The 14,088-nt window shown below is 57.8% G+C and overlaps 1 protein-coding gene across 3 annotated transcripts; it reads left to right on the plus strand.

The window, feature by feature from the left end:
• The first annotated feature begins 817 nt into the window (after nucleotides 1-817).
• LOC141725812 (uncharacterized) lies at nucleotides 818-8,175 on the plus strand. 3 transcript variants are annotated; one of them, XM_074529868.1, is made up of 4 exons: nucleotides 818-1,690; nucleotides 2,122-3,129; nucleotides 3,600-4,592; nucleotides 6,471-8,175. In XM_074529868.1, the coding sequence occupies exons 2-4, from the start codon at nucleotides 2,407-2,409 to the stop codon at nucleotides 7,281-7,283; spliced, it is 2,529 nt and encodes an 842-aa protein (XP_074385969.1). In that variant the 5' UTR covers nucleotides 818-1,690; nucleotides 2,122-2,406; the 3' UTR covers nucleotides 7,284-8,175. The 3 variants fall into 3 exon arrangements, with proteins under 3 accessions (XP_074385969.1, XP_074385967.1, XP_074385970.1); XM_074529866.1 differs by having other exon boundaries at nucleotides 818-1,679; XM_074529869.1 differs by lacking the exon at nucleotides 6,471-8,175 and adding an exon at nucleotides 5,010-5,215 and having other exon boundaries at nucleotides 818-1,679.
• Nucleotides 8,176-14,088: the final 5,913 nt, after the last annotated feature.

A 14,088-nucleotide genomic window follows, 5' to 3' on the forward strand; every position in this document is an offset into this window, starting at 1 on the left:
CTGATTGGTCCACGCCGCCTTTGGCGCTTCTCGGCAGAGGTCTCGCGAGAGAAGCCGCGCGGCCTTGTTTGTTGAGGGCAACTCTGTGGGTTCCTCAGAGCGCCCCGCGTTCCCTCATAAATCCAGCCGGGAATGGCGGAATGAATCCGCCTAGAAATGGTGGGATGGAGCCTAAATGCCCTGGCGCCTAAATCCCCTTCAACTGAGCCTAAATCCCCTGGGATTCAACCAAAACGGCCAAATCCAGGCGCTTTCCATGGATAGGGGCGGTACTGGAAAGGGCGGGCGATGACGTCACCTCGCCAAACCCTTTTCCGGCCCCTCCTGAGGGGGCTCCGCGTTTTCCCGGCGCCGACCCCGGGGCCTCTTCTGGGCCGGGACCGGAGCTGATCCCGGGGCTCCTTCGCCAGCGGAGCGTCCCCAAGGTGTCCCCAGTGAGCATGGAGCCCCAAGAGGTGCTACGGTGGGGGAGGGGGCAGGGGGGAATGGGGAGCACACGGGAGCGACAGTGCGGGGTGGCGGAGGGCTCGGGGGCTTGACAGAGGGACAGAGGGGACAGCAGAGCCCTCCAGGAAGGGGACAAAGGGGAGCCCGGGAGGGCACAGGGGTCATCGCAGGAGGCCGTAAGTGCCACCAAGTCCCTGACACCTCCCCTGTCCCCTCCCCAGCTGTCCCAGACCCTGCTGCAGCCACAGGTCACCGTGGTGGCCATCCTGGGCGAGCTGCTGGCCACCCTGCCCAGCCTGGACGAGATGACTCTGCTCGTGTCCCCATTGCACCTGTACTGGGACCTGATGGACTTCACCAATGAGCTCTGCGACAGCCTGTGCACTGATGAGACCTGGAGGCACCGCAATGTCACCTACGATGATGATGACCCTTTCACCTCTGATGATGATGACCCTCCCGCCTCCCTGAGCCAGGCCCTGGCCGCCTACAAGAGCACCCCATGGACCAGCAGGTTCGATGTGCAAATGAAGGCCTGGGTGTAGCAGCGGTCAGTGGCTGCACTCAAGGACAGCTGAGCCCAGCTGGCCAGGACAGCCACCAAGCTCCCCAATGCTGCAGGGATTTGGCCACCAAGGCAGCCGACATGGTGGCCACTGCCAGGGCCAGGGAGCTGCAGGCCAAGACTGTCCATTATTGGACAGCTCAGGAAAACATGGTGGAGCTGGGTCAGGCCCTGGGTGGGGAGGAGAGGGCCGAGGTGGTGGCCAGGCGTGAATCCTGGGTGAGGAGAGAGGCCAGGGTGGCTGCCAGCCAGGCAACAAGGGCCACCATGGTGAGACAACGGGTGGAGGCGGCCCTGGGGCTGCTGGAGCGCTTGGTGGCTGCGTCTGACGAAGCCACTACGTTCCCCCCGGAGCTGCAGCGCCTGCTCTGGGACACCCTGGCCGCCCTTAAAGGGACAAAGAAGCAGTCCTTTAATGTCCCTGAGGACTTGGTGGCCAAGGTGGCCGTGGCTGAGCGGCTGTGGGAGGCCAACACCCACCTGGTCAGGGATCACGTGGTGGGGTCACTTCAGGACATCTTCAAGTTCTATTTCCATGATGGTCCTACCAGCCACAGTTCCCGTGAGCTGGCTGAGCGATGCCAAAGAGCCATCGAGGACATCCTAAGGCTCCTTCAACCCCCAGAGTGTCCCCACGGTGTCCCCAGGGAGCATGGAGCTCCAAGAGGTGTGACAGGGGTGGGTCTGGGGGAGAAGAGAAAGGAACAGAGGGGACACGGGAGGAGGGCGCAGTTCGGGATGGAGAGACACAGAGGGTGGCAAATGGGACAAGGGGTCACAAAGGGGACAGGAGGCAGTGGCAGGAAAGGGGGAGGTGACAGAGAGGGGAGGGGACACGGTGGGGGAGGGGACAGGGTGATGGAGGGCACGGGAGATGGGGACACGGAGGGTGGCAGAGGGGACAGCAGTGGGGGTAGGGGGTGGCAGAAGGGAGAGCAGAGGGGCAGGGGGCAGGAGGGGCTACGAGGGGAGGTGGAGGGGGTGGCAGAGAGAACAGGAGGCTGACAAAGGGACAGAGGGGATAAAGGGGATCCGTCGGGGGCAGGGGGCTACCCCAGGAGGCCACAAGTGCCACCAGGTCCCTGACACCTTCTCTGTCCCCTCCCCAGCTGTCCCCGGCCCTGCTGCAGCCACAGGTCACCATGGTGGCCACCCTGGGCGAGCTGCTGGCCACCCTGCGCAGGGCCGAGATGATGCTGCTGCTCATGTCCTCAGTGAGCCTGTACCGGGACCTGGAGGACTTCTCCAGAAAGCTCCAGGCCACCCTGTATCACAATGATGGCACCTGGTGATACAGGGATGTGACCGTGGATGATGATGACCCTCCCACCTCCCTGAGCCAGGCCCTGGCTGCCTTTGAGAGCACCCCAGAGACCACCTGGGATGATGTGACAATGGCAGCCAGCGAGTGGCAGCAGTCGGTGGATGAGCTTGTGGACAGGAGGGCTGAGCTGGCCAGGACAGTCACCAAGCTCTGCAACACCTGCAGGGTGATGGTCACTGAGGCAGGCTACAGAGCTGCCACCGCCACCGCCCAGGCCAGGGAGCTACAGGCCATGGCTGCCCGTGATGGGACAGCTCAGGAAAACATGGTGGAGCTGGGTCAGGCCCTGGGCTGGGAGGAGGGGGCCGAGGTGGTGGCAGGGCATGGAGCCCGGGTGAGGAGAGAGGCCATGGTGGCTGCCAGCGAGGCAACAAGGGCCACCATGGTGAGACAGCGGCTGGTGGTGGCCCTGGGTCTGCTGGAGCGCTTGCTGGCCGCGTGTGACGAAGCCACCGCGTTCCCCCGGGAGCTGCAGCGCCTGCTCAGGGACACCGAAGGCATCCTGAAGGAGACAAAGAAGCAGTCCCTTAATGTCCTTGAGGACTTGGTGGCCAAGGTGGCCGTGGCCGAGCAGCTGTGGGAGGCCAACGCCCGCCTGGCCAAGGATCACCTGGGGAAGACACTTCCAGACGCAATCAAATTCTTTTTCAATGGTGGTCTTGACAGCCCCTGTGCCTGTGGGGTGGCCGAGCAGTGCCAGAGAGCCATCAAGGACATCCCAAGGCTCATTCAATCCCCTGAATGTCCCCAAGTTGTCCCCAAGGTGTCCCCATTGAGCATGGAGCTCCAAGAGGTGCGACTGACTGGGAGGCAAGGGGGAGGGATGGGTCACTGTGGAGGAAGGGGGCAATAGGGCATGGAGGGGACACAGGGGGTAGCAGGAGGATACAGGGGGCTGCAAAGGGGAAAGGAGGGAGTGGCAGGAAAGAGAGAGATGACAGAGGGTTGGATTGGAAACAGGCGGGGATGAGGGAGTGGGGGATGGGGGAACATGGGGGAGAGGGGACATGAGGGCTAGTGGAGGGTGGCAGAGGGGACAGCAGTGGAAGTGAGGGAGTAGGACAGGGGACAGCAGAGGGGCTGGGGGGTGGCAGAAGGGAAAGCAGAGGGGCAGGAGGCAGGAGGGGCTACGAGGTGAGGCGCAGGGGGTAGCAGAGGGAAGAAGAGGAGGAAGGAACAGAGGTGACCCCTCGTGGCAGGGGGCCACCCCAGAAAGCTGTAAGTGCCACCAGGTCCCTGACACCTCCCCTGTCCCCTCCCCAGCTGTCCCCCGCCCTGCTGCAGCCACAGGTCACCATGGTGGCCATCCTGGGTGAGCGGCTGGCCACCCTGCCCCATCGGGATGAGGAGATGCTGCTGCTCATGTCCCCATTGCGCCTGTACTGGGACCTGGAGGAATTCACCAATGAGCTCCGGACCACCCTGTACTGTATTGATGACACCTGGAGGCACCAGAATGTCACCATGAATGATGATGACCCTGTCACCTGCCTGAGCCAAGCCCTGGCTGCCTGCAAGAGCAGGCCATGGATCTCCCAGAACCGTGTGACAATGGTGGCCAGCAAGTGGCAGGTGTTGGTGACTGCACTTGTGGACAGCTGGGCTGAGCTGGCCAGGAAGGCCTCTGAGCTCCGCAACACCTGGAGGGAGGTGGCTGCTGAGGCGTCCACCACCAGGGCAAAGAACCTGCAGGACACGGCTGCCCATGATGGGACAGCTCAGGAAAACATGGTGGAGCTGGATCAGGCCCTGGGCTGGGAGGAGGGGGCCGAGGTGGTGGCCAGGCATGAAGCCCAGGTGAGGAGAGAGGCCAGGGTGGCTGCCAGCGAGGCAACAAGGGCCACCATGGAGAGACAGTGGGTGGAGGCGGCCCTGGGGCTGCTGGAGCGCTTGGTGGCCGCGTGTGATGAAGGCACCGCGTTCCCCCCGGAGCTGCAGCTCAGGGTTGGGGACATTGAGGCCACCCTGAAGGGGACAAATGAGGCATCCCCCAATGTCCCTGAGGACTTGGTGGCCAAGGTGGCTGTGGCTGAACGTTTGTGGGAGGCCAACACCCGCCTGGTCAAGGGTCACCTGGGGGAGACAATTCCAGACATCATCGACTTCTATTTCGGTTGTGGTCCCAACAGCCCCTGTTGCCGCATCATGGCCGAGTGGTGCCAAAGAGCAATCGAGGACATCCCAAGGCTCGTTCGATCCCCAGAGTGTCCCCAAGGTGTCCCCAGTGTCTCCCCAGTGACCACGGAACTCCAAGAGGTGCGATGGGTTGGGGGAGTGGTGGGGGGAGAGAGGAGCCAATGGGGGATGGAGGGGACATGGGGGCTGGCGGAAGGGGGCAGGGGTTACAAAGGGGATAGGAGGGAGTGGCAGGAAGGAGGGAGGTGACAGGTGGAGGGGAAAGGCGGGGGAAGGTGGCAGTGGGGGATGGGGATGACTGGGGGTTTGGGGACACATGGTCTAGCGGGCAGTGGCTGAAGGGACAGCAGAACGTTGCAGGGGCTACGAGTGTGGTGGCAGGGGGTGGCAGAGAGGACGAGGGGGTGACAAATGGACAGCGGGGGAAGCAGAGCCCTCAAGGGAGGGGACAAAGGGGACCCTGGGAAAGGACCGGGGCCTCTTGAGGAGGCCATAAGTGCCACCAGGTCCCTGACTCCTCTCCTGTCCCCTCTCCAGCTGTCCCCGGCCCTGCTGCAGCCAGAGGTCACTGTTGTGGCCATCCTGGGTAAGCTGCTGGGCACCCTGCCCAGGCAGGACGAGGAGATGAATCTGCTCGTGTTCCCAGGGTGCCTGTACGGAGACCCGGAGGTTTTCACCAGCAACCTCTGGGACACCCTCTACAGCACTGATGACACCTGGAGGCAATGTCACATCAGATGATGATGACCCTGTCACCTCCCTGAGCCGGGCCCTGGCTGCCTACAAGAGCACCCAGGGATCCCCCGGAACCATGTGACAATGGCAGCCAGCGAGTGGCAGCGGTCGGTGTCTGTGCTGATGAATAGCTGGGCTGAGCTGGCCAGGACAGCCACTGAGCTCCACAGCACCTGCAGGGATTTGGCCACCAAGGCGCCCGACAGGGCGGCCACAGCCACTGCCCAGGCCAGGGAGCTGCAGGAAGAGGCTGCCCGTGATGGGACAGCTCAGGAAAACATGGTGGAGCTGGGTCAGGCCCTGGACAGGGATGAGGGGGCTGAGGTGGTGGCCGGGCATGGAGCCCAGGTGAGGAGAGAGGCCAGGGTGGCTGCCAGCCAGGCAACAAGGGCCACCATAGTGAGACAGCGGCTGGTGGTGGCCCTGGGTCTGCTGGAGCGCTTGGTGGCCGCGTGTGACGAAGCCACCGCGTTCCCCCGGGAGCTGCGGCGCCTGGTCAGGGACATTGATGCCACCCTGGAGGGGACAAATGAGGTGTCCCCTGATGTCCCTGAGGACTTGGTGGCCAAGGTGGCCGTGGCCGAGCAGCTGTGGGAGGCCAAGACGCACCTGGCCAAGGATCACCTGCTGGGGGCAGTTGACGACATCATCAAGGTCTATTTCACTGGTGGTCCTGCCTGCCCCAGTGTCTGTGAAGTGGCCAAGCAGTGCCAAAGAGCCATCGAGGACATCCCAAGGCTCCTTCGATCCCCAGAGTGTCCCCGGAGCATCCCCAGTGTGTCCCCAGTTAGCATGGAGTTCCAAGAAGTGCGATGGGGCGGGGAGAGAGGGAGACAGAGGGGACACTGGGGGTGAGGGGCAGTAGAGGATGGGGTGAGATGGGGGATGTGGTGGGAGGGGACAGGGGGTCACAAAGGGGACAGGAGGCAGTGGCAGGAAGGAGAGAGGTGACAGAGAGGGGGAGGGGAAATGGTGTGGGGGCAGGGGGGCATGGGGGTGACACAGGGGGATGGAGACATGAGGGCTGGCAGAAGGGACAGCAGAGGGTGGCAGAGGCTACGAGTGTGGTGGCAGGGCCTGGCAGCAGGGACAGCAGGGAGGGTGGCAGGGGGTGGCTGAGGTGATAAGGGGGTGACAAAGGGACAGAGGGGACAGCAGAGCCCTCCAGGGAAGGGACAAATGGGATCCCAGGAGGGCACAGGGGCCACACAAGAGGCCACATGTGCCACCAGGTCCCTGACACTTCCCCTGTCCCCTCCCCAGCTGCTGGAGGCTCTGGTGTCCGTGGTGGCCACTCTGGGCGATGTGACGGCCACTGTGACCGGGCCACACCGGGGCATGCGGCGCTGTGTGCCCCCAAATTTGCTGCATGCAGCCCTGAGGATCTTCACCTGGAGCCTCTGTAAGGGCCTGGAACACCCCGGTGTCCCCTCCCTGGGCCAGGCCCTGGCCACCCTCGGGGCCACCCCGGGGGCCACCTGGGCCGATGTGAGAGCCGCAGGCAGCGCCTGGGGGGAGTTGGTGTCTGTGTGTGAGGAGAGATGGAAACAGCTGGTCGAGGAGGTCACCAGACTCCGTGATGCCTGCGAGGACACGGCCCTCGCCTGGGCCAGGGACCAGCAGGACAAGGCCACCCGCAGGGGGACAGCTGGGGACAACCTGGCAGTCACAGCCCAGCAGCTCATGGTGGCCCTGGACAGGGATGAGGAGGCCTCAGTGGGGCCCACACGTGATGCCCAGGTGGCAATGGCCACCAGTGAGGCCATGGGAGAGGCCGTGGTGGCCTCCAGGCGGGCGAGGGCGGCCATCAGGAGGAGACATTGGGCAGAGGTGGCCCTGGAGCCGCTGCAGCGCTTGGTGGATGCGTGTGACAGAGCCACTGAGTTTATCAGTTACATGGAGTGCCAGCTCAGGGACACTGAGGCTGCCCTGGAGGGGACAAAGGAGGCATCCCCCAATGTCCCTGAGGAATTGGTGGCCAAAGTGGCCAAGGCTGAGCAGCTGTGGGAGGCAGTGCCCGCCTGTTCGAGCATCACCTGCTGGGGACACTTGGGGACATCCATGACCTCCTCTTGAGTCCCTATGGTGGCCGTGGTGGCCCTGATGGCCCCGGCAGCCGCGCGGTGGCCAAGCAGTGCCAAAAAGCTATTGAGGACATCCCAAAGCTGCTTCAGGACAGTGACATCACCACTGCAATGTCATCATCACAGTGACATCACTGGGGACATCCCTACTGTCACCTGGGCCCTCCTCATGCAGTATTTGAGGCAAGTCTGGGCAATTTTTTTGGAATTTTCATTGAAATTGCCCCAAATCCTGATGGGAATTCCTGGGGTGACATCACTGGGGACACTCTGGGGACACTCAGGGACAGGGGACAGAGGTGACTGTGTCCTCTCAAGAGCCTCCAGCTTTCCACTGTGCCTGCAGCAGAGCTGGGTCATAAATGACAATTTAATAATTGGCTTCTGCAATTCTGCATTGGCTTCTGCAATTCTGCATTGGCTTCTGCCCTTTTGTAGTGCCTTTTGCACTTTTTTTTTGCCTTTTGCACTTTTGTATTGACTTTTACACATTGTTACTGATCACCAGCAATTTGATATGGTATTTGATACTGATATTGATTATCCATGATTCCTTGTAGCTGCTGGTTGTGCAATATAATCTATCGGTTCATGTGTGCACTGTACAGCCTATGAATGAATAAATAAATAAATAAATAAAATCCTCTGTATAAATCAGCCTGGGCTGATCTGAACTCTGTGTCAAACATGTTACTTGAACCCATTAAGAGATGAGTGGTAAATAAATCCATCCCAACGTTCCTTGAGGGGAGCACAGCCAGGGAGCTGCTTCAAGGTGCTGTCACTGAGATATTTCCCCTTGAAAACCCTGGGTGGGATAAAAATACACCAGAGGAGATGGCAAAATTAAAATTATTCAAACCCTTGAGGAAGAGATCCAACAGCTGAGAGAAGTGGCAGTATTGGAGGTGCTCTTTGGGAGGGATGGACAGCATGATAATCACCCCGACAAGGTCAGGTGCACAGCGCAAATGTTGTGGAGTCTGGCAGATCTGGGGCCATCTCAGTACACCACCTTCATTGCAACGACTGATGCTGATACCAACTGAGAGACAGTGGGCTCTGTCACCAACAAGCTTAGAAATTGTGAAAAATGCATATTTTATGATTGGCTTTTCGCAAATATTGAAATGAATATTATTTGTATTATGTTAGAAAGTGATGCTGTATTAATTTTCTTAAGTAGTGCTGTGTTAACATTTTAATAGTATGGTAAATATAGTTTTGTAGTTAAAATGTCATTTTTGTAGTTAAAATAGAAACTATCTATGTAGGATTTTTTCTTTAAAGAGAGGAATGAGGTACCCCCACTGAGATAGCAGCCACAGGACTTCTAAATCTTTCAGAGAAAGAAAATTTATTGCTCCATTAGCAGAAGAAACCAACTTCTTCCTGCCTCACTCAGCCCTGAAGAGGCCATCAGGATTCAGAGGAAGAAGTTGACACTGCCAGACAAAATCCTTTATTTGAATGGAATTCATGCATCATGTACGAGGTGAATGAATATGCAACAGGCTATTGCTTTTAAGGGTTAATCCTCTATTAATGTGTGTCCTTTTTTCGGGCTCATTTTGCCCAGAAAGAGGTACCTGGACTGCCCATAATTCTTTATTTTTATTGTCTCATATTGTCCTAATCCTAATTGTTCAATTATTTTTTTTAATTTGAATTATATTACTGTTTTTATAACCATTTTATTACTATTAAACTTTCAAAATTCTACAAACAAGTGATTGGCATTTTTCACACTAGCCAATATATTTTATTATGCTCTCTTCAGGTTGTTAACTGGGAGTGATCAATACATTTGGAGTTCATGTTTGTGCGTACTCTGATTAATACACTTACTGTTTCTCCTCTATACAAGGGACAGGAACACTTCTCACGAGTGTTTCCTCCGCTTCCTTTGCAGTGAGTGAGTAGCAGCACTGCTACCGGTGGGAGTCTGGTTCGGGCTGCCCTCCTCACCTCTGGATCCACAGGAGTTTTTTGTGCTAAGAGAATGCAAAGAGTTTTTCCCGGAGGGAGTTTCTAATCGAGTCTTGCCTCCCACCTCTGGTTCTCCCTTCTTCTGGAGACATTCTGCCATGACCCTCATCGTAGCAACTGCCTTCCCTCAGTTTGGTCCCAGTTAGGGTTGCAAGGAGAGAGCTCTATGGAACAGTACTAGAAACTGAGAAGTTATTTTGACTGTCAATTCTTAGATATACAAAACCTTAACTTACACTATAACTATAATTATAACAAACATTAACAAACTTCAAGGATACACGGATAACAATGTAGATGTTCCCCATGGGGGGTTGTGTTCAGGGTTGCGCTTCTTTCGGTGCTTTCCTCAGGACCAATTTCAAGTCTTTGTTGTTTCTGTTGGCTGTAGACCATTCGCTGGCCTCAGGTGGAGGTTGTACTTGTGAAAAATGCCAATCACTTGTTTTTAAAATTTTAAAAGTTTAATAGTAATTAAATGGTTATGAAGATAGTAATATAATGAGAGTAATAAAAATTTGGGCAATTATGATTAGAACAATACGAGGCAATAAGAACAAAGAGTTACAGATGGTCCGGGTACCTGTTTCTGGGCAAAATGAACCTGAAAAAAGGACACAGGTTAAGAGAGGACTAACCTTTAAAACCAATAGCCTGTTGCATATTCATACATTTCATACATAATGCATAAATTCCATTCAAACAAAGGATTCTGTCTGATCAGTGTCAACTTCTTCCTCTGAATCCTGATGGCGTCTTCAGGGCTGAGCAAGCCAGGAAGAAGTTAGTTAAGGGAGCAATAAATTCTCTTTCTCTGAAAGATTTAGGTGTCCTGTGGCTGCTATCTCAGTGCAAGTACCTCATTCCTCTCTTTAAAAAATATCCCACATACATAGTTTCTATTTTAGCCTTATGTTATACCCTAGAACTATATTTAACAGATTACTTAAAAAATTAATACAGCATCACTTCCTAACATAACACATAATATCATTTTAATATTTGCGAAAAGCCAATCATAAAATACACATTTTTCACATTATACATAAGCATTTAGTTGCTTTGTTACAATATGTCTTAGCTTTACCACAACTTCCTCTATTTTATTCTAAGCCCCAGTCATCTTGCTACCTCATCTCTTTTACTGTATTATACTGCTTTTATTTTGATGCTTTATTTGGTTATTTGGTCAGAAAGTTTCAGAAGCTTTCTTTGTGTCTATTTTCGACACAGCAGATAGAAGCACTTGCTGATTCCATTGCCAATTGACACAAATCACAAAAACATTTGTCACGTGGGGGTGAGGGGTAGGGGTGTGTCTCCTGGCTGGGGGAGGGGCGGTGAGTGAGGGGTTTTGGTGCACTGGGGGGGGCTCATGGATTGGGGGGGTCCCAGTGCATTATGGGGTTGGTGAATGGGGGGGTCCCAGTCCATGGGAGGGGGATTGGGAGAGGGGGGTCCCTGGTGATAATGGGGATCCCTGCTGATAACTGGGGGGAACAGGACCAAGCCCCAAGGGATCCTCCCCAGTGCTGGGGACCCCCTTTGTGCCCCCCCAGTGCTTGGAGTCCCCCTGGTCCCACTCCTGCCCCCCCCCAGTCCCTGCACTCTTCTCAGGGGGTCCTGTGGCTCTGAGGGGGCAAAGGGGAAGGGGCAGAACCCCTGTGATGGGTGGGAGGGGCACAGAAGGGGGCCCAGGCCCGGTGCTTGGGGGGGTCGGTACATGAGGGGGGCTCAGCCCCAGTCCTGGAGCTCGATGATGGGGAGAGTGCTGTCAATGCACGGGGGTGTCCCAGTGCCTGGTGGCACCTGAGTGTCCACAAGGCTTCCCAGCGACATCACTACCCCAATGACATCACACTGGTGACATCACTGTCCCTGCAGCACCGTCAGGATGTCCTCGATGGCATTTTTGGCAGTGCTTAGCCACATGGGCTACCGGGGCCACCGTGGCAACCATAGCAACTGAAGAGGAGTTTGTGGATGTCCCCAAGTGTCCTCAGCAGGTGATGCGTGGCCAGGCGGGCGCTGGCCTCCAACAGCCACTCGGCTTCTGCCACTTTGGCCATCAAGGCCTCAGGGACATCAGACGATGCCTCATTTGTCCCCTCCAGGGTGGCCTCAATGTCCCTGAGCTGGCACTGCAGCTCCTGGGAAAACGTGGTGGCTTCGTCACACGCGGCCACCAAGCACTCCAGTGGCCCCAGGGCCACCTGTGCCTGCTGTCCCCTCCTGGTGGCCACTCTCAACCAGCTGGTGGCCACCATGGCCTCTCTCATGGCCTTGGTGGTTGCCTCCTCCTCACTGGTGACCGCCGCCAACCAGACCTCAAGCGCGGCCAGTGCCGAGGCCACCTCCTCCTTGGCCAGGGCCACCATTGGCCGCTGGGCCGTGGCCACCCGGTTGTGCAGAGACGTCCCCCACCGGGGGGCCTTGTCCTGCAGGTTCCAGGCACGGTAGTGACGGTGGCTGCAGTGATGGCAGCAGTGGTGGCTGTGTCCCTGCAGGTGTCACAAAGCTCGGTGGCCTCCCTGGCCAGCCAGTCCCAGCTGTTCTCGAGACCTCCGACGACTCCCACCAGGCCACCAGGCGCTGCCCGCGGCTCTCACATCGGCCCAGGTGGTCCCAGGGTGGTGCCAGGGCCTGACCGAGGGAGGGGACACTGGAGTGGCCCAGGAAGGTGACAGCGTGATAGTTGAGGGTCTTATGGAGGTACCAGGTGAATCTCCTCAGGTTTGCATTCAGGGACTTTGGGGACACGCGCTGCCACATGCCCCTCTGAGGCCTGGTCACAGTGGCTGCCACCTTGCCCACGGCCACCACAGCCTCCAGCCACTGGGAAGGGAACAGGAGAGGTGTCAGGGACCTGGTGGCACTTGTGGCCTCCTGGGGTGGCCCCTTTGTCCCCTCCCTGGAGGCGTCTGCTGTCCCCTCTGTCTCTTCATCAGCCCCTAATGCCATCTGCCACCGCCCTGCCACCCCCCGCTTTCTGCCCAGCTGCTGCCCTTGGTCCCCTCCACCCCTCTTTCCCCCTGTCCCCTCCCTGTCACTTTCCCCCTTCCTGCCACACCCTCCTGTCCCCTTTTGAGACCCCCTGTCCCCTCCCACCACCCTCTGTGTCGCCTCCATTCCCCCCGTCCCCTCTGTCCCCTGTGTCACCAGTTGCGTCCTGGTGTCACCAGTTGCACTCCAGTGCAACCAGCCAAGTGTCCCCAGTCTCTTCCTAATGTCCCCATCCCAGTGTCCCCTCCCAGTGTCCCCAGTCCTGTCCCAGTATCCCTGTCCCTGTGCCACCAGTTCCTTCCCACTGTCCCCAGTTCCAGCCCAGTGTTCCTGTCTCAGTCCCATCAGCCCAGTGCCACCAGGGATGCCCCAGTGTCACCAGCCCAGTGTCACCGATTCCACCCCAGTGCCACCAGTTCTATCCCACTGTCACCACCCCAGTGTCCCTAAGGCTGTCCCACTGCCACCACCCCTGTGTCATCATTCCAGTGCCACCAACCCAGTGTCCCCAGTTTCATTTCAGTGCCACCAATCTTGTGTCCCCAGTTTCATTCCAGTGTCACCAAGCCAGTGCCACCAGTTCTGTCCCACTGTCACCAGTGTTTTGGGGGGTTTGGGTGATCCCAGGTGGAGTTTGGGGGCTCCTGGGGGAGTTTGGGGGAATCCCAGATAAAGTTTGGAGGGTCCTGGGGGGATTGGGGGGATCCTGGAAGGTTTGGAGGTCCCAGGTGAGGTTTTGGGGGTCCCAGGTGAGGTTTCCAGGGAATTGGGTAATCCCAGTTGAGAATTCCCAAATATTTGGGGTTTCCCAGGTGAGAACACAGGCTGGGGGTTCGGGGGGGCCGAGGGGCTCGGGCCTGGGAGAATTTTGGGGGCTTCAATCAATGGGGAGGGCCTGGGGGGTGCTGAGGGGGAGGCGTGGTGAGTGTGAGGGGGGCTCTCATGGATTTGATGCCTCAGGTTTTGGCTTTTCTGTTTTTCAGATTCTGTGCTGCTTTACTCTCTGGGTCTGGGCTTCATATTAAGGGATCCTGAGCTCTGTTCACAGAGCAGGGAGACAAAATAATTCCTTTCTAGCTGTGAACCCAAGGACAATCCAAACTTCGGGCCCCAGAGCATAAACAACGGGCACTGAAGAGAGAAAAACAAGAAGGATGGGACTTCATCATCTAAAGACATAATTGGGCAATTAACTCCAATATGCAAATAGCCCAGAACTTATAAAAGGGACAGACCTCGTGACCGGCCGTCCATTTTGGGGCCATTTGGGTCCATCTTGGGCGTAGCCCTGGCTGGGCTCTTGTTCTGCCCAAGGTGTATCCACGGAGGCTTTTTAACAAATGCCTGCTTTATTGTGTAACCGTGTCTGGCCTCTGTTCTAGGTCAGCCTTGTGAAGGCCTCAGTTTTTGGCGAGCACGAAGGGAGCCGAGGCACCTGGGCAGGGCCGGAGCAGAGGCAGAGGAAGGTGCAGCTGCTGCCCCCAGCCCGCGGCACTGGCGGGGCCCAGGTGCGGGGCAGAGGGTGCGGGAGGCCGAGAAGCTCGGCAGGAGCGAGAGAGGCGTGAGCGGCTGCAGGGGCGCTGTGTTTATCGGGTGAGCGCGGTGGGAAGGGGCGTTTTGTGCTCGGGAGCGCAGCGGGTGCGGGGCTCGCTGTGCCCCGGGCCAGGGAGGGCGGGCGCTGTGAGCAGCGGGGTTGGATTGCGGGGCTGGCTTGGCCTGGGGCCGGCGGTGCTGGCGCAGGGATCGTTCCCGCCCCGCCGCTCCGGAGCGCCGCGATCGGAATCTCGCTCTTTCTCTCTCTCGTT

The sequence above is a fragment of the Zonotrichia albicollis genome, chromosome 31 (assembly GCF_047830755.1).
Source record: "Zonotrichia albicollis isolate bZonAlb1 chromosome 31, bZonAlb1.hap1, whole genome shotgun sequence".
Classification (NCBI taxonomy): Eukaryota; Metazoa; Chordata; class Aves; order Passeriformes; family Passerellidae; genus Zonotrichia; species Zonotrichia albicollis.